The sequence below is a fragment of the Nematostella vectensis genome, chromosome 4 (genome assembly GCF_932526225.1).
Source record: "Nematostella vectensis chromosome 4, jaNemVect1.1, whole genome shotgun sequence".
Classification (NCBI taxonomy): Eukaryota; Metazoa; Cnidaria; class Anthozoa; order Actiniaria; family Edwardsiidae; genus Nematostella; species Nematostella vectensis.
In genome coordinates this window covers 16,649,807-16,673,775 of record NC_064037.1, presented here as the reverse complement: position 1 = coordinate 16,673,775, position 23,969 = coordinate 16,649,807, and the positions used below count along the sequence as shown (strand labels likewise).

At 38.6% G+C, this 23,969-nt stretch overlaps 1 protein-coding gene across 4 annotated transcripts in view; it reads left to right on the top strand.

The window, feature by feature from the left end:
- Positions 1-23,969, top strand: part of LOC5511331 (centrosome and spindle pole associated protein 1) — a 110,244-nt gene that overhangs the window by 85,387 nt on the left and 888 nt on the right. Inside the window, exons 1-39 of one of the 4 annotated variants that reach the window (XM_048726353.1) lie at positions 253-685; positions 1,107-1,138; positions 4,364-4,398; positions 5,232-5,347; positions 5,692-5,760; positions 6,780-6,899; positions 6,993-7,112; positions 8,544-8,565; positions 8,676-8,757; positions 9,064-9,102; positions 9,384-9,480; positions 9,743-9,813; positions 10,222-10,297; positions 10,374-10,435; positions 10,836-10,942; positions 11,190-11,286; positions 11,730-11,784; positions 12,177-12,435; positions 13,221-13,277; positions 13,593-13,729; positions 14,157-14,206; positions 14,277-14,374; positions 14,878-15,012; positions 16,229-16,302; positions 17,577-17,630; positions 18,299-18,364; positions 19,065-19,289; positions 19,622-19,684; positions 19,904-19,976; positions 20,380-20,421; positions 20,488-20,606; positions 20,818-20,864; positions 21,214-21,307; positions 21,533-21,575; positions 22,013-22,106; positions 22,338-22,372; positions 22,439-22,476; positions 22,714-22,893; positions 23,539-23,717. In XM_048726353.1, coding sequence (XP_048582310.1) covers positions 581-685; positions 1,107-1,138; positions 4,364-4,398; positions 5,232-5,347; positions 5,692-5,760; positions 6,780-6,899; positions 6,993-7,112; positions 8,544-8,565; positions 8,676-8,757; positions 9,064-9,102; positions 9,384-9,480; positions 9,743-9,813; positions 10,222-10,297; positions 10,374-10,435; positions 10,836-10,942; positions 11,190-11,286; positions 11,730-11,784; positions 12,177-12,435; positions 13,221-13,277; positions 13,593-13,729; positions 14,157-14,206; positions 14,277-14,374; positions 14,878-15,012; positions 16,229-16,302; positions 17,577-17,630; positions 18,299-18,364; positions 19,065-19,289; positions 19,622-19,684; positions 19,904-19,976; positions 20,380-20,421; positions 20,488-20,606; positions 20,818-20,864; positions 21,214-21,307; positions 21,533-21,575; positions 22,013-22,106; positions 22,338-22,372; positions 22,439-22,476; positions 22,714-22,893; positions 23,539-23,717 — 3,467 coding nt within the window. In that variant the 5' untranslated portion in view covers positions 253-580. Of the gene's footprint in view, positions 1-252; positions 686-1,106; positions 1,139-4,363; positions 4,399-5,231; positions 5,348-5,691; positions 5,761-6,779; positions 6,900-6,992; positions 7,113-8,543; positions 8,566-8,675; positions 8,758-9,063; positions 9,103-9,383; positions 9,481-9,742; positions 9,814-10,221; positions 10,298-10,373; positions 10,436-10,835; positions 10,943-11,189; positions 11,287-11,729; positions 11,785-12,176; positions 12,436-13,220; positions 13,278-13,592; positions 13,730-14,156; positions 14,207-14,276; positions 14,375-14,877; positions 15,013-16,228; positions 16,303-17,576; positions 17,631-18,298; positions 18,365-19,064; positions 19,290-19,621; positions 19,685-19,903; positions 19,977-20,379; positions 20,422-20,487; positions 20,607-20,817; positions 20,865-21,213; positions 21,308-21,532; positions 21,576-22,012; positions 22,107-22,337; positions 22,373-22,438; positions 22,477-22,713; positions 22,894-23,538; positions 23,718-23,969 lie in introns of those variants that run through there. The other 3 variants (XM_048726355.1, XM_048726354.1, XM_048726356.1) reach the window with 3 other exon arrangements.

Sequence of the window (23,969 nt, the reverse complement as noted above, 5' to 3'; positions counted from 1 at the left end):
GCTGTTCGATTTATTAAAAAAATAAAAATGCTCGGTATCGCGTCAAAAAACAGGGTGCTCGCCAAAGACCATTCAGGGGCCCTCACGTGCCCCCCTCCCCCACCAATATTTTAAAAAGTTATAAGGAAATGACCAGAAGGGGAGTGGCCGTGTCCCCAATATTTCGCAGATACAAATTTGGGCACCGATTTTTGCGTTCCACCCCCCCCCCCCCCCCCCTGCCCTCTTCTTCCTACCCGCCAACTAACCGGGTGCATTCTGGGTAAAACTACGACATCAAAATGGCGGCATAGAGAAACGGATTGTAAATATTGTTTCGCGTAAATCATCACTTTGTCCTGATTTGTAGAGATCCCTAGCCTGGATATCAACACTTGCTAATGCTTCTCCTAAATGAACGGCATCTTTTGACAATGGTTTGATTTGAAGAAACGGATGAGCACATTCTGTATTTCTCGACATGGCAACAAGAACAAGAATGTTGTGGTGTTGAACATTCGATAATTTTGGGCTTTGTCGCTTATTCATAACTTTCCCATCAAACCTAAAACTTCTGTGCTGAGTTCAAACGAGAATCTCGATGGCTGATGACTTGGGAAAGTTTATTGAAAGCCAGAAAAGTAAATTGGAAAGAGAAAGGGCCGAGTTGTCAAGGGACGGGGACTTCGCCTCGACTTCCCGTCAGGTAGCAATTATGTTATGGTAGAGAGAATATGATTTTCAGTAAATGCTTTTATATTTACACATTAATATTCTTGTTATACATTATCAGTGCGATTTATGTTCTAACCAGATTTTTCATCGTAAACCTAACATATATTTTATTATCAATTTCCTAAAATTTACTCCCTCTGTAGAAAATTTACTTATAAAAGTTTACTTAAACATTCAAAGTTGAGAATGAATATAGGCTTATCAGAACTTATGTTGATATATATATATACATCAACCTTCCCCCATGGACAGGCCGCTGTTACAGACACCTTGTTGATAAAGAAATACAATCCAGACAAGACCAAAATACATGGGGTCATGATACAAGAGTTTTTTCTTCTTTGTTATAGAGGGCAAAAGCATACTGATTATTTTGCTTTTATTTTATAAAGGAACATTACAACGCATCCTCTTCAAATAGAAGGTAATTCACTAGTGGACAATTTATACTTATGTGTACTAACCAGACACCAACTGCATCTAAACCCCTTAAAATCATGCTAAAACAAGCACAGAGTCCTAAAAGTACCAAAGCCTTGCTTTTATACTCTAAAGGTTTTGATTTGGTTGATCATAATGCATTAGTGAACGAAATGAAACTGCTTAACGTTCATAATGTAATTATAAGGTGGATCTGCTGTTTTCTCTCAAATAGGCCTCAACGTGTAAGAGTAGGCAATGCATTGTCATCTGTAGTTGTCTCCAATGGGGGTATTCCCCAGGGCACGAAATCGGCTCCGCTTTTGTTTGCAATCTTAGTCAACCGTATGCTTGCAAGGTGGCCTAATAGAGTTAAATATGTTGACGATACCACCGTATTTGAAATTGTTCCAAGATGTTCTCCCAGTTACATACAATTTATTGTTAATGATATCAAGGAATATGCGTCATCAAGGGGAATGCGTCTGAACCCCAAGAAATGCAAAGAGCTTCAGATCAATTTCTTAAAGTACCAACCTTCTGTCCCCCAAAGATTAATCCTAGGGAGCGCAGTTGTTGAGAAAGTTGAATATTACAAGCTATTAGGTGTACACATATCAGCAGATCTGTCATGGAATGTTCACGTTGACCACATTGTTAAGAAGGCTAGCAAGCGCCTCTATGCCCTCAGGGTACTCAGGAAGGCAGGTGTCCAGCAGTCAGATATGGTCCTTATCTATTGCTCGTTAATTCGGTCAGTCCTTGAGTACGCTGCTCCTGTCTGGGCCTCCCTTCCTGAATACCTTGCAGAGCTTATCGAAACAGTACAACGAAAAGCTATTCGAATAATCTACCCTTGCCTTAGCTATGAATCAGGGCTCAAAGTAGCAAAAATGGACTCACTTACAGTCCGCAGAGCAGAACTGTGCCGTCGATTCATGGCCAAAGCAAGATGCACTGAGCCTATAAAATATATAATACAATCTGGGACTGAGGTCGCCCATGGTTATTCGCTAAGGGGGGGTTGCAGCCGTTTGGATAAATCAGTTGGTGTAACTGAAAGGTATAATAACTTTATCACAATTCGTTTCCAGTAGTTATGCCAGTATATATTTATACATTGTTAAGTGTAGTGTGCATCGGCCGACATACTGTAATTTAGCTTATGCTACAAAAGTATGAATAAACGATTATTATTATTATTATATTATACTCAAAACACACTAGGACCCTAACAAGACATTTTGATTAGAATACACCCAAATTTACAGGTCATATTGCCCTGTATATTATAAAAACAGAAAATACATGACAATTGATATGGTAGATATGAACTCAGACCCTATAGAGTTCTGTACAAACACAGAGAATACATGACAATTGATGTGATAGATATGAACTCAGACCCGTATAGAGTTCTGTACAAACACAGAAAATACATGACAATTGATATGATAGATATGAACTCAGACCCGTAAAGAGTTCTGTAAAAACACAGAAAATACAAAAAACACAGAAAATACAAACTTAATGGAGTCACCAGTGTCTGGAAGGATGCAGTAAGGGGATGTCCTCAAGGGTCGTCATTTGGACCATTATTATGGAATATCTTCCAAAATGACATGACATTTGAAGTTAAAACAGCTAGCTTGTCAATGTATGCTGATGACCATCAGCTCTATGTAAAAGGGGGAACAGCTGAGTGCGTGGAACAAATTTTGAACGAAGAAGGACATAAGATATCACAATGGTATAAAGATAATTTCCTCAAAGGGAACTATGATAAATATAGCTTGATGTTGCTAGGCAGAAAAAATAGAAATAAAGACAACCTATCTATACAGGTTAAGATTGATGAAGAAATAATTAAATCGTCTACTGAAATGAAACTGCTAGGAGTGACTCTTGACGATAAGCTGAACTTTAGTCTTCATATCAGTGAAATATGTAAGAAAGCAAGCCAAAAAGTTGGTGTGTTGGTAAGGCTTAGAAATCTAATCCCAGTAGACGCCAAATTACAACTTTATAAATCAGCAATTCTACCCAATCTCACATATTGTCACACGGTATGGCACTTTTGTAAAGCCGCTGATGCTAGAAAGTTAGAGAGAGTCCAAGAGAGGGCTCTACGTGCAATATTTAATAATAGAACTGACACTTATGCTGAACTTTTAAGGAGAGGGCGATTGTCAAGCTTAGAGAATAGAAGATTACAAGACATTCTTATATTAATGTACAAAGTTAGAAATTCCCTAGCTCCTGAGCATATTCAAAGTATATTTTTTCAGCAAGACAGGAGTTACAACTTGAGGAGCGATTTTCCTGTTCCAAGATTTTATACAATCACATATGGTAGACACAGCATAAGGTTTCTAGGCCCCTATATTTGGGGTAAAATAAGTCAGGAACTTCGTAATAAGACCAGCCTACAGGCTTTTAGGACGGGAGTGCGCATTCTTGATGTGCTTGGCCTGCTGGATGGCGCATGTGACTGCATCGCATGCTCATCCTAGTGGGGTGGGCACGTGGGGTGGTCCCGTGTGCTGTCTGGCGGTCGGGCACATGAGGAGTGTGCACCACCCTTGTATCATATTTTTATATTAATTTGTTTTGTTACTTATTTATATGTTGCTTGTTTGTTTGTTTGTTTGTTCTTGTGTCTATTAGTATACACATGTCTGTTTACTTGTATCTACGCCTGTGATAGTTCGTCTATATAGTGTTTGTGTATATAATATATTATATTAATATGTATAATACGTATAGTTTTCTATAATATTTTTAATATTTTATATATAGCTAGATTAGATTCTAAATCATATTATTTATTAATTATCTGATTATTTATTTTTTATAGTGTCCACAATTAGCTTTTTAGCTAAACACTTTTGACACTTAAATAAAGTTTATGTATGTATGTATGTATGTATGTATGTATGTATGTATGTATGTATGTATGTATGTATGTATGTATGTATGTATGTATGTATGACAATTGATGTGATAGATATGAACTCAGACCAGAGTTCTGTACAAACACAGAAAATACATGACAATTGATGTGATAGATATGAACTCAGACCTGTATAGAGTTCGGTACAAACACAGAAAGTACATGACAATTGATATGATAGATATGAACTCAGACCCGTATAGAGTTCTGTACAAACACAGTTTTCAAGCCTCATCCCACCAAGTCTAACTCAAGTGAAATTGTTTTGTTTTTCAGAAATAATCCTGTGTCCACTTCTCCATCAAGGGGAGGTACAGTATTACCTAATTTTTTTATCATTTTTTTCTGTCATCATACTTTCTACATACCAATATCCTCGTACTGTAGATGCCCTTTTATAAACAACAATATTTCACATACATTTAATACCTGGAGGTATATCCAAAAATTGGAATATTGATGTAAATTTGAATTGTTATTGTCTTTGTGCTAGACAAGTGTATAACAGTGATTTATTCTGTTCTCACAGAAATGTTTAACATTCTACTTCAACCTTGTGTTGATTTATTTCCTTAATTCCACCATACATACAAAGACCAACAAATTTAGTTATTCCACAGCTTGTCTGTAGTCTTTCTAGTCATACCACCTCGTTACTCCACAGCTTGTCTGTAGTTTTTCTAGTCATACGACCTCGTTACTCCACAGCTTGTCTGTAGTCTTTCAAGTCATACCACCTAGATACTCCACAGCTTGTCTGTAGTCTTTCTAGTCATACAACCTCGTTACTCCACAGCTTGTCTGTAGTCTTTCAAGTCATACCACCTAGATACTCCACAGCTTGTCTGTAGTCTTTCTAGTCATACGACCTAGTTACTCCACAGCTTGTCTGTAGTCTTTCTTGTCATACAACCATTTTACCAAAGGCTAGACATGCTTTAGCAGTATTTTAATCATTATTTTTTCTTGTGACAGCGTTAGTTGCTCTTCTTAATAAAAATACAATCAAAATAATCATGTCTGACCAGGAGTCAAACTCTGTGATGTGTTAGAAGTTGCTGTACACAAACCCCTGTTTTACTATCTCTGATGTTGTTGATACTGTACATCATCATTATATACCTTACATTTCTGTATTCCACAGGTCCTGCTAGTTTGAGTAATGCTGATGAAACTGGGCTTCCTTTGGGAGGTTATGATAGCCATCGAAAAAAGCTGAACGAGGAAAGGAAACAAGAATATAACAAGTTTCTGGCTGAGGTCACAAGAAATGATTATGTTTCTCCCCTGCAAATTTCAATATTTCTTCTCAAAAATTTCATCTTTCTTATTCAGAATGTTTGTGTGGCTTAGTGTTAGTATGTGAGAAAAATTGCAAAATTATAAAGATGGAAATATCACAATTAACAGATTTTAATAAATACTGATGTATTTGTCTTTGAAGAACCATAAAGGTTGATAATATTTGATTTTGTACCAAATAAAGTTTATATAGCTGGGTATTGTTATGAGTTCATTTTAAGTAATAAAAAATGATTAAATAATTAATCAAATAATCATTTAATTGATTGAATAAGCTGTCTTTTTGTTTGCTTATTTTCTAGAAAAAACTGAGGTCTACTGGCAGGGCTGATGAAGCTCCCATTCCAAGAGATCAGCCATCAACTACCAAGGTATTTCTTGGAATATTAATAGAATCAGCAATTTGGTTGGCTTGCCTAGAAAGCATACACAAAGTGAGGTTATACTGTTACCATAAGTGCAAGAGTGGTTATACTGTTACCATAAGTGCCAGAGTGGTTATACTGTTACCATTAGTGCCAGAGTGGTTATACTGTTATCATAAGTGCCAGAGTGATTATACTGTTACCATAGCTGCCAGAGTGGTTATACTGTTACCATAAGTGCCAGAGTGGTTATACTGTTACCATAAGTGCCAGAGTGGTTATACTGTTACCATAAGTGCCAGAGTGGTTATACTGTTACCATAAGTGCCAGAGTGGTTATACTGTTACCATAGGTGCCAGAATGGTTATACTGTTACCATACGTGCCAGCGTGATTATACTGTTACCATAAGTGCCAGAGTGGTTATACTGTTACCATACGTGCCAGAGTGGTTATACTGTTACCATAAGTGCCAGAGTGGTTATACTGTTACCATAAGTGCCAGAGTGGTTATACTGTTACCATAAGTGCCAGAGTGGTTATACTGTTACCATAAGTGCCAGAGTGATTATACTGTTACCATTAGTGCCAGAGTGGTTATACTGTTACCATAAGTGCCAGAGTGGTTATACTGTTACCATAAGTGCCAGAGTGGTTATACTGTTACCATAAGTGCCAGAGTAGCTTACAGTAAATGGGATAGACACCTCTTCCAAAGTCTGTTTTTATTTTCTAGTTAAAAAGTTTTAACAATGTATGAGGAGGAAGACTCCTCCCAAAATCAAAACAAAGCAAGCTTGCAATAGTATAATGTTGTTGGCAGATTGCCCATTATTGTTGCTTCCGTTCTAATGGAGTCATCATTGAAAGTCTGTGAAGAGCAACATGGTTACGCAAGTCACTTATTTGTGGGAGGTGCTTTTTATATTTTTCCTCTTAGGTGAGGCGCTTATTTGTGGGATGCGTTTATTCAAGCAATTATGGTATTTGAGTAGAACACATGAAGATTATACTTTTTCCTGCAGGATACTCCTCTCAAGTCAATTCAGAAACCAGTGGAGCGTCAGTCCTATGAAAGAGATTACTTTTCTCCTCTCCCTCCTCGCAGCAGCCGAAGAAGAGGCAAAGAGAATTTTGATGATATGGTAAGAATTTAGGAATCTTCTAATAATTGTCAACATGAAGTGAAAAACAGTTACAAGATCATGAAAAAATGAAGATTATACTTTTTCCTGCAGGATACTCCTCTCAAGTCAATTCAGAAACCAGTGGAGCGTCAGTCCTATGAAAGAGATTACTTTTCTCCTCTCCCTCCTCGCAGCAGCCGAAGAAGAGGCAAAGAGAATTTTGATGATATGGTAAGAATTTAGGAATCTTCTAATAATTGTCAACATGAAGTGAAAAACAGTTACAAGATCATGAAAAAATGTCTCAAGCCAGCTCATTTCAAATCATCAAATAAGGTAGAAAATTCCTAAGTACTTAGAAAGAAACAAAATATTAAATGCAAATTTTCACATTTGAAGCAATTTTTTGCAGTGTCATTATAGCTTTTTTTTCGTGGCATCCATAGATCAGGGCCGTAGCAGGCCATGTAAGATTGGGTGGCACAATACCAAACATTAAAAAAATATTGGGGGAGGAGGGCACAGCCAAGCCCCTTCTAGTCATTTACTTATGATGTTTGAAAATGTTGGGGGTTGGGGCACATGCCCCCAGTGACCCAGCCCCTGCTATGGCCCTGTAAATACTGTAGCATGAGGGCATGATAAACTGATTTAGGTAAATAAAAGAATGATCAGGGCATATTCTTGGAGGTGTTTTGTCCACAAAGGTACAAGTGTTAGGGAAAATCAGTCTGGTGTGCAAGAAACCAATAGCCTTCCCTGCTAGCAGAGGCCTCTTTTCTCTGTATTTCAATGGGCTGGCATTCGCAAGGAAAAGAGACCTCTGTGCTGGGCCGAAACTGTTTTCCCTGCATGAGCGACGGCGTGAAACCTGTCGCACCCTTCAATTTTAAAGTGTGGCAAAACCTGTACCATCACGCATAAGCTGTCAATATGCTTTGCGTGGGTTTTGTTGCAAATTATGAATCAAACTCTGGTTAGTTATCCTCTTTGTAAAAAGAAAACAACTGTTCATTTATCACCTAAAACATCACTTAAAAAAAAGAGTGAACAGCAAAGGCAGCGTGCAGCAGAGTTTTTTTTCTTGTTTGTGGGATAAATTTCAAGGCATCTGGGCAGGTGCGTTTCTTGGACTCAAAGGAAATGTCATCAAACTTTTTGGTAAACTTAGATCAGTGTATTCCAGAAGAATATGCAAAAGCTGTAAACAGAAGATTGACTCGCTGGTCAAAATAGAGAAAATTTTGAATGAAGATAAGGCATTAAATAGCTTCTTTTTGTAGCGTAATATTTCTACAGAGGATTTTTGAATGATGTTATAAGGGCTGATAATCACCAAAATTTCAAATTGTCTAGGGGGATCTCATAACTTGATAAGGAGTACAAAACATCATTGTCACAGACAGAATTGTTGGATATCTGATGCCTGTTTTTTCTTAGAATTTGACAAATATGACTAACTGATTACTTTTATTTTAAGAAATCTGTTTGTTAGTGTTGCACATGCAACATCACCCCCAGTGACTTTATTATTTACTTCATGTGTTACCTTTTCCATGCTTGTGATCTCTTCTTTTTTTACAATCTATTGTGAAAATGTGCTCATTGTTTTTATTATCAACTATTAACCTTTAAAATTTTTATAAATTTTTTTTCTTATAGGAGGAGTCTTTTGAAATAAGAGGTAAAATTATTATTTTAGTTATTTTTCTCTCAACTGTTCTTTTCTTTATTGTATATTATTGTCTTTTCTCTATGTTGCTAATCTAAGTGAAAAACAAACTTTTTCACTAGCCCCAAGACGAAGAGCCCCAAATAAGACTGATAGCTATGAGGATTTGCTACGCCGTAAAAGGGCAGAGGAAAGACGTTACAGGTATAAACATAGTCTGACATTTACAAGTTGTTGCTTTACGACAGAGCTTAAGTAAATCCAAACGAAAAGGCCAGTTGGTACAGTAACTCCTAAAAGTGGTTTTGGTCTCCTACTGGAGCAGGTAATTGCAAGGGATAGAGTTTGAGAGTCAATTGAAATGGTAATGATAAGAAGAGCTTTTGCAAAAATGGTTGGCTGCAAGGATTGTTGTACAATTCTCAGCTTGTAAAATGTCTATCCTGCCTTTTGCAGCCTTTTGCAGTGTTGACCCCCGCACAGTCTAATCATTTCCTCTTTTCTATTAAGGAGTAGATTTGAAGAGCAAGATTTTGATGATGATTTAAGGTCAGTACAGTTAGGCAACAAGTATTTGAAACGCTTTCTTACAAGGCTTGAAAAATCAGTGTGGATTTAGAAATTATTGGTGGATGACACTTTAAACAGTATCTTTTTTGCTTTATAAGTGTTAACTATTCAGAGCAGCATGAGTCTGACTTGTTTGCTCAGTCTTGGTAGAAACATTCCAAGTAGCAATCAAGGCAGTACATGCAACCTGCCTTAAAAACCAAGGATTGTAGCAATCTTATCAATCTTTTAAGTAACTTTTAGTACCTGTGTTTTTACAGACACATGAGGCTGTCTAGCAAAAATTACAAGTTCAACTCTAAAAGTGATGGATTTCTCAGTCGTCAGCGTTATGATGATGATGACCTAGATGACGAGGTACTTATTGATCAGTCTTTCTCTAAATTTACATCAAGTCCAACGGCCGCTAAAAAGATATGCAGCTGTCATAATGGTTCTAGCCAAAAGTTTATGTTTTTGCTTCACAAATTGAGATGGAATTCAAATCTCAATCTGATTATTTTGTCCTACAAATTTATGAGAATATTGCTGCTTGCTTATCTGCAATCACAAACAGTTAGTCGTATTTGATATATGAAACCCTATTATGGATAGTCTTGGTAATACTGATAATTACCAGGATCCTTATGGTCCGCGGTCAAGGCGTTCCAGGCGTGTGCGTTTCACTGACGATGATGACATGGATGACAGGTAATGACCAATGATAAACTAATTTTTCATACAAAGTTGCTAGATGGGTCATCCCTTCCAAGAATTTTATGCTAGCAGATGCCTCTCTAGTACTGAGTATAAAAAAGAGAGATAGAAGGAAGCTCTGCTTGCCCAATCTTATTTCCCTGTCAAGCAAATGCTGGAAAATCATTGCAACAAATAATAATTTAGCTGTGTGAGATGTTAAGCAACTTACTCATCCCTTACTTACAATAAACAACAAAGACATTTCCATTCAATAGTGCTGTTATGTACCAATACTATGATCAGCATGCAATATTTGCATATTACCTTAGCAACAGAAAAATGTGTAGAGAAGACAAAAGACAACATGGGGCACACAAATTAATTCCATAATTAACACAATCTCGTATTCATTGTTTTCAGTCAATGGCTGAGACGACGGCGGCTACAAGATCTTGACGATGAGTATGATGAGGATTTTGAAGATCTGCGAGAACAGGTGAGATTTCTTTCTCATCATTGTTTGGCGTCATTCATTAGCTCATGTATTTGTACTTGTTTTAATACCTTTGCAGTCTAGAAGACGCCGTCAGAAGTCAAGGGTCTCTCAAAGAATAAGCAGCGCCCACGAGGAAAGGTGAGTACTTCGTGAAGTTCTTAGAAACCTTAGTTTAATTGTTAGCAACTTAGGTTGTGTTCCTAGAAATCCAAAAATTTCATTAGAAAAAATATTTTGAATAGGGAAATAGAACTGCAACTTTAATCTTTACATGATGTTCATAAAAGACCACACCCTCTGAATCTCTGGCTTTAAAATTAGAATGTAAACTAAATTATTTCAAAAATCTTAATTTTAATCTTAAAGAATTTAATTTTTCTTCTGAACATCTACAATTTCATCTTAGGGCACAATTCCATTCTCCCAATTTGTGTTGAATGATAGAGGATGGCAGTTCCTCTCTGAAAAAAAAATGCTTACAAAACTTGCCAAAATTAAATGTTTTCCTGACAAGTTTAAATACTGTATCTTCCATTAGACGAACAGCAGCACCTGAAGTAGAGACTGACATGAGAAGAACTAAAACAGACAGTGAGCTACGCTCTGCCTCTGCCCCTCTTCCTGAAGGAACTGGAATCATAGGAGGTAATTTCAGCTGTAGTTTTGTTAACATTTATGATCCTTTTTTTGGCCAAACACTGTTTCCCTTTTTAAAGGGTTCAGAGTAGTTGCAAATTTGTAGCTGATAACAATAATTTTTGTGGCAGATAATGCTTGGTTGTTGTACTTTTTCTTTTGCTTATTTGAATTGTACTGTGTGCTTTTTAGGCCTTGGAACGTCCTCCTAGCTCTTTAGGTGTCTGTATTTTCTTATTTGATTTGTACTGTGTAGGTCGTGAGGAGCCAAAGGCACTCAAGCTCCAAGAAAAGGAGAGATACAGAAAGGAGTTAGAAAAACAGCGACAGGAACAAGAAGACAAGAGGAAACAGTACGATCTCAGTTTATATTATGTTTTTTTCATCCATTATATACAGTAGAACATGGCTTTTTTTAGCTGGGACTCAAATAGGCGACTTGCGCTTATTGATCACATGACTTTCTATGACCTTTAACCTAGACCTTGGACTTGAATGGGATCATAATTATTTAAGACTATCATATTATTTGTTATATTTTTTTATCTTCCCTTAGCCTGTTAACTCAAACTCCATGCTCAACAGAGTTTTGTCTCTTGTCAGAGTTTGAGTTAGCCTGGGTATAACAAGACTGACCTTGCTATTCTACAGATTTTTGCATTTTGAAAGAGTTTATGTTAGCTAAGGGCTCTGATGAGGACTGTGTCCCAACAGATTTTTGTCTCTTGTCAGAGTTTGTGTTAGTTGGAGGTTCTACCGGGTATTAGTGGACTGACCTTATATTTTTTATCAACAGAGAAAGAATGGAAAGACTGGGCATTGGAATGGAGTCCAGTCCATTTACAAGCCAGGTGACTGTTTGTCACTTGTTCACTTTTTTTAGCATGCCCTACTCTAATTGCTTATTGCTCCTTCGTCTGCCCGCACATGGTCCCGACCCATTACCTATTGTTCTCACACTATACTTTAAATAACCACACCCAGAGAGGAAGCCAGCAACAAAAAGACCAAAAATTGTATCTCGATCCTTAAGACTTAAACTTCAAACAGTCATGAATTTTTCTATCACTTTCTTTATTTTATGTTTTTTTTTTTAAAGGAAAGGCTATCCTAATTTCCCTGACTGAGAATGTAATAAAGTATCAGAATTGTCATGCCAGTAAAAGTATACAAGTTAGGTTATTTATAATTTTCAGTGTACTAGCAGGTACTGATTTCTTGATGGGGAATATTAAATCCACAGTCTTCAAGACCACAAGAACCAAATCAAAAGCCCCCGCCTGGCCGTCAGCCACTCTACAGCCCCCCTCCCAGTACCTACATCCCAAGCAGCCACCCTCCACCACACCCTGCCGTTCAACCAAACCCCTATGACGACCCCTACTTCTACTATGGTGGACAGGAGAGGGCGGCACCCCAGCCATCTTCAGTCACCGTTCCGCCACTAGGGGTGGGGTTTGCATCCGCTTTTGGGAACAGATATGACAGAGGCATACAGCAAGGTTAGTGAAGCAAAGCAATTTTTATTAGTTGAAGCCACAATTGTATCAAGGCACTTTGGGTAATTATGGTGACAATAAGTCAATGGGGGGGGGGGGGGGGGTAATGGGTGGGGTTGGGTAGAGCTTCACTGTAACATGATCCCCATATACCAGCTGTATACCTGGTACACATTTTTGTTTTTGTTTTTGTTTTGTTTTGAATCATAGTCCTGGATAGACCTTCTTTAAAGTGTCCTGTTATGTAGACTGATTGCTGGAATAACCTAAACATCATGCACTATAACATCATGCACTATAACAATAACAATAACAATAACAATAGCCATAATAATGATAATAACATAATGGCTCTTCATTGTAAAGATGGACTTTATATAAGGATGGAGGTAACAAAAAGCACATTTTTTTTCTAGAAATGAAACATATTTTGACATGAAGTGCCTCCCTTGGATAAGGACATGAGAAATTAAATAAGCACCCTAACACTTATTCTAGCAATTACATTTTATTTCCATTCAGAAAAAAATATTTTGTCAGCTGCAGTTTTTTTCCTATTTGTTTTGTATTTTTTTTTTTTTTACCTTAGGGATCTTGTAATAAAAAATCCAAAAGTCCTATAGAAAATGTATAAAGGTGACCCAATGTACCCATTCCCATACCCATTTTTTTTTTTAAATTTCCATCCATATTTAGACAGAACTTGGTGCAATATAAAATATTCTTATGTTTTGACACTAGTACAATGTTTACGAAAAAACATACATTTTCCAATGTGTTGCATTTAGAACTGACTCCTCGTGGCAGAGCTCCACCCTCTGATCCGTCACCTCCTGAGACACAAGGTAAGGATGCTATCAGAAATAGACTGTAATGTCTGATGATGATGCAATTTAGTCTGTTATGTGTATCCTTACTTTCAATCACAGTGAAATCCATTTGACTTCACAAAGTATTCCAATTGTCTTTACCAAAGCATGGTAGCGATAAAGTAATAACAGATTTTGAATGACGAAATTCAGTGCACTGGTATGTGCCATTCTTTATAAACCAGGAAATGTCTGTGCTACTTTTATGTATGTGCTAAACAGTACTTGTTTGTTGTATTTCGGTGCTTTATTAACATTGCATTATTAACATTTGCATAACAATGTCCTCAGCTTACCAGAGTGCGTATGAGGGTGACCCCCATCACCAACCGCCTGGAGGGTTTAGTAACATTGGTAGAGATGACTCATCTGATTCACAGAAGAAGAGGGCTACCCAGCAAGCCCTGCGGGATGAGCTTGAAAGACAGGTATGCAGGGCTCAACTATGCTTGTTTAAAATCATGGCTATGTGAGTCCTTTTGCGAAAAGGAGTTCTTACCACCAGTAGATGGTATCTTACCCAACAGGGCTCCAAATTGTCAGCCTCATAAGGATTTTTTATACAACTTTACAGCATCAAAGATGCAGCAGGCCTCAATACAGGCAAAAATACATAAACATTCCAGGGCCATAGTAGGAGGTGGGGCACTAGGGGCACGTTGCCCTTAATATTTTTAAAAACAAGGAATGTTATGTTATGTTATGTTATGTTATGTTATGTTATGTTATGTTATGTTATGTTATGTTATGTTATGTTATGTTATGTTATGTTATGTTATGTTATGTTATTATACATATGACCTTTAGGCCTCACTCGATAATGATAAAGATCTTAGCAGTATGTGTGTCTTGTAGATGAAAGAACATGCCCAAAAGAAGGAAAAAGAAAAAATTGAGAAAGAGAGGTAAGTAAAGAAATGTTGGAAATATCTTGTTAAATTTCTCTTTGCACTGAATTTACACTCTTTGTCTAAGGTATGAGAGGAAGATGGAGGCAGAGATTGAGGCGTACAACCCATGGGGCAAGGGCGGAGGAGGGGCCCCACTCAGAGACCAGACAGGACATCTCGTCAGTAAGTTTCTTGGTTGCCCATACATGACATGTGAGGGTTAACAGGGGTGTGGCAAGGCTGGGAAAGAAGGTGCGGTTACAACTATTTTAAACTGCCTAGTTGTGGTCCCTTTTTCTTCTCTCCAGCGCAAACTAATAAATCTTGTTTCCACTTAAACAGAACCTGTGGTATTGGTTGTTGCACATTACGAGAGTACTTTGATATAAGCATGATCTGGGAGGGAGTTCCTACATATTTTTATGGGTTTGAGTTTTTCCCAGTATTTTTCTTTCATAAAGTAGAATGATGGTTTATGAGAAACATTTATACTCAGCTCACCTTATGTGTAGTGGGGTCATGGTGATACTGTACCTAATTGAAATCTTTTTAAAGATATTTTTGGGTATGTTATTCATTAAGAGGTTGTGAGTTTCTATCCATGATATTTTTAGGGTACGAAATTTGTATATCTGCCAGACCACCACCCACCCCCTGCCATGTTCATGTTTTTCCCTATTGTTCAGCTGACTTGAAGAAGATGCACCAGTATAACCAAGAGGGTAAGATAGTCAGTCCCAGGGATCCTCCACCAGCCAAGGACATCCGGTTTGAGCTGCCGCCTGAAGTGAACAAGATCTCCCCTGAGCCAGCATATCCAGGTATGGGAAGGATTGAAAGGGTGTATTCCGCGCTTCCGCTAGCACTCGCCGTGGCAAATTCTATTGCTAACTACGTTCGCCACGGTGGCGCATGCCCGTTTCCTATACTCGCGAATTTTGAATCACGATCTTTCACCTCGAAATCGTATTTCTAATACGTCAAGATAACTTACTGATGAAAATCGCAAATCGGAAAAACACAGGCCAAAGAATGAACTCTCTCTTGTTTCGGCTGTTTCCTAGTTTCGGGTAGCATAATATTTTCACAAAGAGGATCATTCTTGACAATCTCCAGTTACTATTGGTTATCATCTTGCAAAAAAAGATCAGCATATTTCGGGAGATTTTTCGATTTGGGTGCAAAATCATTTTCAAAAAATGTTAAAAACGTGTTTCTCCAAGAATTTGATTAAACATTACAACAAAACAAAACTGTAGAAATCATATTGTGCTTGATGCTATTTTCTAACACATTTACATACACCGAAGCTGTGAGACAAAAGTTGAGAATCATAAGTTCTTAATCGTATTTGTCTTGGTCGTCATTTAAATAATAAAAACAAGAGAAACAAATGAAAATGTATTGACTTTTGCAATGTTAAAGTTCGTAGGGATAGGATTTCGCGGGGCTAAAATGTCACGAAATTGATGAGACCACTAAGGTATTTTGATTAAATTGTTCGATATAGCTTCAGGTTGGGGCTAATTCCCCGTCAGTGTGGCTAATTTCCTTTGGCTTAAAATTAGCCACAGTGGCTTGTGCCCTCAAGATCCTAGCGCACACAGAGGCTTTATTTCATTAGAGGTGGAAATAATACCACACGTTCACAGGCCATCAAAGATGTCATTTCTTATTGAAGGATCATCAAATACTATCCTTCTTCTATAAAAAAAACCTTATCTGCGCCCTCCCCCCATTTCTAATTGAAAGGATCTTTAGATACTATCCTTTTTACATATAAAACCTTTGACTGCACACCCCCTCAGCAAATTTGGGGTACACACAAAAGAAACAAGCCAGAATGTGTCAATCATATTTTTAATGAACAAATTTCAATTGTATATACATGTTGATGTACAGGGCATGTCTTGGGTCAAAAGGATGTTTGTCTTTTCTTCAAATAAATACTGCCTAGCGCATCTATAGTAACAGACACGGTTTTGCTGAATTCCTTTTGCCATGAATGTTGACCTGTGATATTAAACTTGAAAATAGACCAGTCTGGAGGTGATATGGGAAGGACTTCATCATTTGGCCGATCTGACCCCTTGAAGACCAAACAGCCGCAGGTATGATATTGAGAATCTTTATGTTGCTTGTCTGACATGGGGTGTGTAGACCAAACATTGCAGGTAGATTGAGAATCTTTATGTTCCTTGCCTGATATTGGGTGTGTAAACTAAACACCCGCAGGTAGATTGAGAATCTTTATGTTGCTTGTCTGACATGGAATGTGTTGACTAAACAACCGCAGGTAGATTGAGAATCTTTATGTTCTTGCCTGACATGGGGTGTTTAGACCAAACACCCGCAGGTAGATTGAGAATCTTTATGTTGCTTGTCTGACATGGGGTGTGTAGACCAAACATTGCAGGTAGATTGAGAATCTTTATGTTCTTGCCTGACATGGGATGTGTAAACTAAACAACCGCAGGTAGATTGAGAATCTTTATGTTCTTGCCTGACATGGGATGTGTAAACTAAACAACCGCAGGTAGATTGAGAATCTTTATGTTCTTGTCTGACATGGGATGTGTTGACTAAACAACCGCAGGTAGATTGAGAATCTTTATGTTCTTGTCTGACATGGGATGTGTAAACTAAACAACCGCAGGTAGATTGAGAATCTTTATGTTCTTGTCTGACATGGGATGTGTTGACTAAACAACCGCAGGTAGATTGAGAATCTTTATGTTCTTGTCTGACATGGGATGCGTAAACTAAACAACCGCAGGTAGATTGAGAATCTTTATGTTCTTGTCTGACATGGGATGTGTTGACTAAACAACCGCAGGTAGATTGAGAATCTTTATGTTCTTGTCTGACATGGGGTGTGTAGACTAAACAACCGCAGGTAGATTGAGAATCTTTATGTTTTTGTCTGACATGGGGTGTGTAGACCAAACACCCGCAGGTAGATTGAGAATCTTTATGTTTTTGTCTGACATGGGGTGTGTAGACAAAACACCCGCAGGTAGATTGAGAATCTTTATGTTCCTTGCCTGACATGGGGTGTGTAGACCAAACACCCGCAGGTAGATTGAGAATCTTTATGTTCTTGCCTGACATGGGGTGTGTAGCCAGGGATGGGTTCCAGGGGCTTGTGCATTCTCATTAACCACCAAAGCTAAAAAAAGCCGGTCATATGCTGACTGCCTACGTGCATGCTAAGTTTGCGTTTCAGAAACTATTAAATAAAAATGTTATTTGTTATATTCTAAATCTTTTTGTGGATTTAAAATCAGGTTATTTGTGACACTGTTCTGAAAATTTTCATATGGCGATTTGTGGAATGTTGAATAATACTATTTATGACCTTTTTTGTTCATTAAATTTTTTACAGGATGATATTAAGATGAAAGCGAAGCTTGAGTATCAATTATACCTAAAGCAACAGGTATGGGGTTAATCTTGTTAACTCTGATTATTATACAAACTTTGTAGATTTTTTTTGGATAGCAGACCACAGGTTTTTTCCTTGGGTGCTAGCTGCAAAAGTGTTTCTACTTGTAGAAGGATTTATGGCTGGGGAAAACTCAGTTCTTCACTTTCTATAATCTTGAACTCGGAGCCTTGAACTCTTACTTCCTAGTAAGCTTCTTAGCAAGTGCAAAGGTAATAGATAAACCAGCTGACTGCAACTGAAGTGTTGAAGGTGCACACTGTATATCATCTCCCAGCCACTTGCCCTTGACCTGCAGGCTAGTGGTTGGTTCTCACTAGGACGTAAACGCAATCGAAAACGCAAATGGAATCGCAACACAAGTGTAAATCGGTCAAACATAAGCGCAAACGCAAGAAAAGCATGCAGTTGCATTCTCATGCGCTTCCGCTTGCTCTTATGTTCTAGTGAGAATCGGAAAACTGTGTGCGTTCCGCTTGCGCTTACGTCCAAGTGAGAACCAACTTCCTAGCCGGACTCTCTTGAGATATCCCTGTCTCCCCTTCTTTTTCTCAGGCCCTTGCGCTTGATATACTGGCTTACTTTCAGGTTTTGGAAGGGGACTAATAATGCTAGATTAAGTGTTTATTGAGGTGGATTTTATATATTTTATGTGCCACTAGGTGGAGGAAAAAGAGAGGAAGAAGAAGGAGGAGCAAGAGAAAATCAAACGAGAGGAGGAACTAGAGGTTTGTACCTGCCCCAATCTATCCAAACTCGGTTTGCAATTAATTCCTTGAGAATTATTTAAATACTACAAAAAGGGTAAACACATGTGACCCCTTTTCATTCTTTTCCATCCTGTCGGCAACTCTTTGATTGCATTCCTCCCACCTCTAGAATGCTGGGGCTGACTTGGTCCATTGCATACACTCACCCTTCAGCCTCGCTTCATTTGGGCGAGTGTAGTGCAAGGTTATAAAATAGCCCTGGGGGAAATATCATATTTATAGTCTGGAGAAATGTTTAAATAAGGACCTTTGGATTTTCAACGGTGGAGAGTAATGACGGGGCACGCAGATAGATTATAATATTATATAAATATCATGAATATATAAAAAGAAATACTATATCGCTTGTAGCTCAGAATACAATTCAAAGGATTATGGCTGAAGATTGCGAGAGCATCTCAAGTCTCATCAAATTGCTCGACCTATCTTTTAGGGTATAAAATTCTTACCAACTGCTATCTCTTAATTGTGTTTTAGGACTTTTCCGATTCTGCTATCTTTTAGGGGTTTTCACTTGAAATGTATTTTACAATGAACCCCAAGTCAGCTAGTCGGTTGATACTTTCAACTTTTTTGTCGGTAACATAACAATACAGGATCTGTCAGCAAATTTAAACGGGAATTTTTGCGAACTTTAACATCGGTTTTACTGCTCCAGGAACAACGCCTTGAAGAGCAGAGAATAAAAATGCAAAAAGAATTTGAAGAAGAGCAGGAGAAGGCCAGAAGAAAGGAGGAGGAAGTCAGGAAACGAAACGAGGAGATGAAGGCTGCACAAGAAGCCAAGAAGAAACAGGAAGACAGGCGGAGAAAGGAATTGGATGAAGAGCGAGAGGCTGAATTAGCACGCAAACTTGATGCTGAGATTGCAGCGAAAAAGGCAGTAAGTTTGGTAATTAAGTAGCGTCTGAGGATCTTGTACCAGGGTAAAAATCAGTAGAATGTGTTACTCTAGAGAGCCGTGGTACCCTTGACACGGGCTTTGGTTTCCAAGTTGCCAGAGGTCCCGTCTCTCACCGCACTTTATTAACTTGTATCGGGGGCCGCGAAAGAACAGATGTGGACGCTGCCCCGTGGTACCATCTTCAGGGAGGTTCTTATACACGCTAACCCACACTCATGAATACAAAATGCACAGAGAGTTTGTATCTCAATCAATGACGTCACTTATTAGGGAGACTGTTATCCGAGCGTGTTTGATCATGTTTGTTTCAGGCTGGTGCTATGGCTGCTAGGTCCAGTTCTCCCCCCATACCAACACTTAGAGCCAAGCAAGAGGTAATGCACAGTCTTACTTTTAACTTTATTTTCAAAAAGTCGCGTGATTTCTCTCTCAGGTAATAAGTAGGGTGCTTCCTCGTGTCCAGAAAACCACTCGTTAGCTGCAGACCTAATGCATGTATTATTGCCAATAAGTGCAATATCTATCTATATCTTTCTTGATAAACAACAGACGGAATAATTCTACTTAATCATCCCTTTCTTTCCCGGTTTCAGGCCGCAGACTATACCGATGCATCACGTATTGCCTCCCCGCCAATTCCTACGTTAGCAAACCAGCGTCGACACGGTACGGACTGTAGCACACACACGGGCTCAAAACCTTGCCGCCCGCAGGCGCGAGCTATGTACTACATTCGTGACCTCCTCTAGGGAGCATAAACCTCTTAGTTCTGTAATCGCTGGGGGTATATCTCGTAATGCTTATGGTTACTCACTAAGGCCAGGGGAAGACCCTTTGCGTAATTCAGTTCTTTTTTGCAATGGCAATTGAATAAAACCTGACCTATCTACCCTGCACAGTTAGGATTAGCATGCACATCTCTTCGTGCTGCGCACTTTTCCCATGATTAACCCACCAGCCAGGTTTTGCATTAAATTTTCTGCTCAATGAAATTAAATATTCTTATTTGATTTCGAAATCTTACGTCACTATAGCTCGATGTGATTCATTCATTCCATTTCCTTTTCAGAGTCGCCAGTTCCTGTTAGCAAACCAGTGTACCAAGAACAAGGTTAATGTTTGTTCACAAACATTAATGGATAGGGAAGGATTCCTTATGGTATTTTTATTGTTTCAGGTCCTTCCTCTCGATTGGATAACGACAGCGATGTTCTTAGCCAACTTACCGCCCTTCGGAAGCAACTGAAAAATGAAGAAAATAAAATCCAGTCCCAAATTGGGAGAATGGATGCCACAGTAAGCCACCCCATCACTGTAAACAAAATTTCGTGATGAGCTTGCATAGTGCGGATGTAAAAATATATATACTCTTTTGTGCATAAAAATGGAGCATGTAAAAGGTGGGAAGTGAAAGCAAAACTTTCTATGTAAAAGCGAGGAAAAGTGAGATTCAGAAAGAGATAATAATCATCATTATCTTCTATAACACATTTCGATTCTACTTCAGACTAAATATCAACAAATCGGCCAGAGACGAGAGACAGATAGCAGAAGGTAAATTTGGACCTTTTGTCCTCCTCTGCCTAAACATCTTCCACTAATTTTACTTCCCCTTTTTTTATCCTCAATTCCGTTTCTTCATTTCTCCCCCTTGTTTACTTTCCTCTTCTACGTCAACATTTTCTCTGCATCCCCTCTCCTTTTCGTATTTCCTCCTCCCTTTCTGTCCACTCTCACCTCTCCTCCGCCCTCCCACCCTTTTCGGTCCATCCTCTCCTCTCATCATCTTTACTTTCTCTCTCTCTCCTCTCCTTTTCTCCTCCTTATCCTTATCCTCTCCCACCTGCTTCTTCGCTTATTTTCCATCTTAGTACAACCCATTAATGGTCCTCTCCTAAATCAGGAGTCGCCGCGAAGTGGACGTGTTTGATCGAGTACGACTCAGTAACAAGCCAGGGCCCCCACCCCTAACAACGCGGCGAAACGGAGAAACATCGGTAAAATATATTTACCATTACATTTTTATCCTTTGCAGCTTTCATTAATAAGAAGCAAATATAATTTATTTGAAGAAATTTCATGGCGCTTATATCTTTGAGGATTTGAGCATAAACATGATGAACTGCTTTCTTTTGGCTTCCTGGTCGTTCTGCCGTGAATTAGATGTACTGCTCCTATGGTATATATGAAATTAATTTAAATAATTTTTATTTTTTCCATAGAATAATGCAGCCGCTGAAGAATTTAACAAAATAAAATATGAAGGTAAGCTTTGACGAAATAGCTGTAATATTGAACCATCATACAGATTAGAGGTTACGCACACAAGCAACCTGTGTTTTTAGTTTATAGTGCAAAGAAGAGACCTTGTACAGAGACTTGTATGACTAGAAAAAATACAGAATAGCTGTAGTATAACTAAGTGGTCTGCGTAAGCATGAACTTTCTTGACTATTTGATTTATATTTTATTATTATACTATTTCTGTACAAAAGTATTGGCAAAATGGGTTGAATTTACTGTGATTCAAGCGATTTCATATTTTTTTGGCCGTAAAGCATTTACCAAGTGAAACGTTTTTTTTTTAATTGCGACATGAAATAAGTTAGCGCAGTTTTCTAGGTATTACATTACATACTGTTTGAATGGCTCTCGCCCTTTTTTTTACCTTAACTCATGTTTTATTCCAACTGTTTGTGTAGAAACCTCATCTCTTGCGGGAGAATTCCGCAGCAGGTTTCCACAGCCTGCCCAAACAGACAGCGTGCTTGACCTCCAACAGCAAGAGTACTTAAGGTAACCGCCACCATACAACACAGCAACAAGCCTAATGAAACACCCCAAACTTCCAGACAGACAGCATGCCACCATACACCACAACAACGCAAACGTTATAAAACACCCCCAAATCCAAGTAGACAGTGTACTTCACTTCCAGACCGAGACCATACACAACAACAACAACAAAAACACCCCAAATGAAACACCCCAAAATCTCAGACAAAGTTCCTCTGCATATTTCTACAGAGAACAAGAGGACAAGATATCTTCTCTGAAGGCTGGTAAGTAGAGCGCATTTTCTCTAGCGAGTCTTCTAAACCATAATTTGACAGATATTTCTTTCAAAGGGTTTGCAAGATCAAGACCATTTGGCTTAAATGCTCAGGTAAGGGGGACTACTAACGTTTTGAATTGTTTTGGCTTGTCCGTAATAATAGTTGTATTTTTTTGCGTTGTTGTTTTTTTATCCGTAATTTTGAGTTATCCTTCAAAAGTGGAGTCAAGCGTTGACTGTTTAACACCTGACAAAGAAGAAAAAAAAAAGCCCCTAATGAAGTGTTGTTCTTTCAGGGTTTTTTTTACTGTTCAGTATACTCACTCATCTTCCGCCCATCTTTCCCAGGGTCCTATTCGATCGAAAAGCAAGGAGTCACTCCTTGATTCCGAGAGTCAGTTCATCGCGGTGGATGGTCCCGCCGCTGACCTACCGTCGCTATCCCAGGTGGACTTGCGACCAAGGCAGTCTTCAGCCAGGCAGCGCCGCCGCTGGAAGGAACTCGAAGAGAGGGCCAAAGAACAAAATGTAAGAGATCCTGACGCTTTTACTCTTTTCTTTTTAGCACTACGAAAAAAACTGCATACATAAAAACACTCTCGGAAGGCTCTCTGAACGTAGACATGTCTGCATGAAAATTTAGTCTCTGTGGCCTAGTTTAGACATTGTTTTTTTTTCAGATTGCTCATTTACATTGAATACAGCCTATGAGATTTTTTTTATCGAGATCTTACTCTGATCAACAAGTCCTTTATAAAGTACCGTTATTTTTTCCTATAGCAACCAGCTTCTATCCTTTTTCTTGATGTTCTCTGAAAGTGCAGTAGTATAATGGGGACATTGGGGACGTAAAAAACGGTGGGAAGGCCTGTGGTGCCAACTTGAAAACGCCGTGTTAGCTTTTGTTATTGTATTGATTCAATATTGGCAGACAAACTAAGTGAAACAATTTTAAAATAACCATCTAAAATTGTATAGTTAAGTTGAAAATATCGCAACAGCTTTCGCAAATCAGCCGAAGCAAATGTATGATTTCTCCTACTCGGCATTTTGCAAAGATAACAAAATGGAGTCTGCGTGGAGCAATCCGTTTCTATATATAAGAGCAAAGTAAGACGCATGTAAAGCGCGCATTTCTCGCGATTCGTTTTTCACTTTATTTTCTGGTTGCAGCCGTACAACGCCTACAAACCTCCCACGCCAGGCGGCTTCTCGCTCAACTCCGTGACAAGCTTCAACGTAGATGAAGTCGCGACTAAAAACGACGAGCGGTTGCGAAGATTGGACTCCATACGCCGAGCAGATGCCGGAGATCCAGAACAGGTTTTACAGCAGTTCATGAACGAGCATCGGTGAGTGGACCTCCAAACTAGTGTCTGTAGAAGGTATTTATTAACAGCGTGCAAATAGCGCCATCATCAACCAGTATTGTTGGCACTGCTACCATATGGTAGCAAGCTACTTCATAGCATCTCCCAACATAGTGGGCTAGCAATATTGATTGTTTAGTATAGCAATGCTAGCGCTGTTAGCATGGGGCTACTGAAAATTGTGTGGAAATGTTGTGTGTGATAAGGAACAAACGTCATTCAAACTGGTGGAAA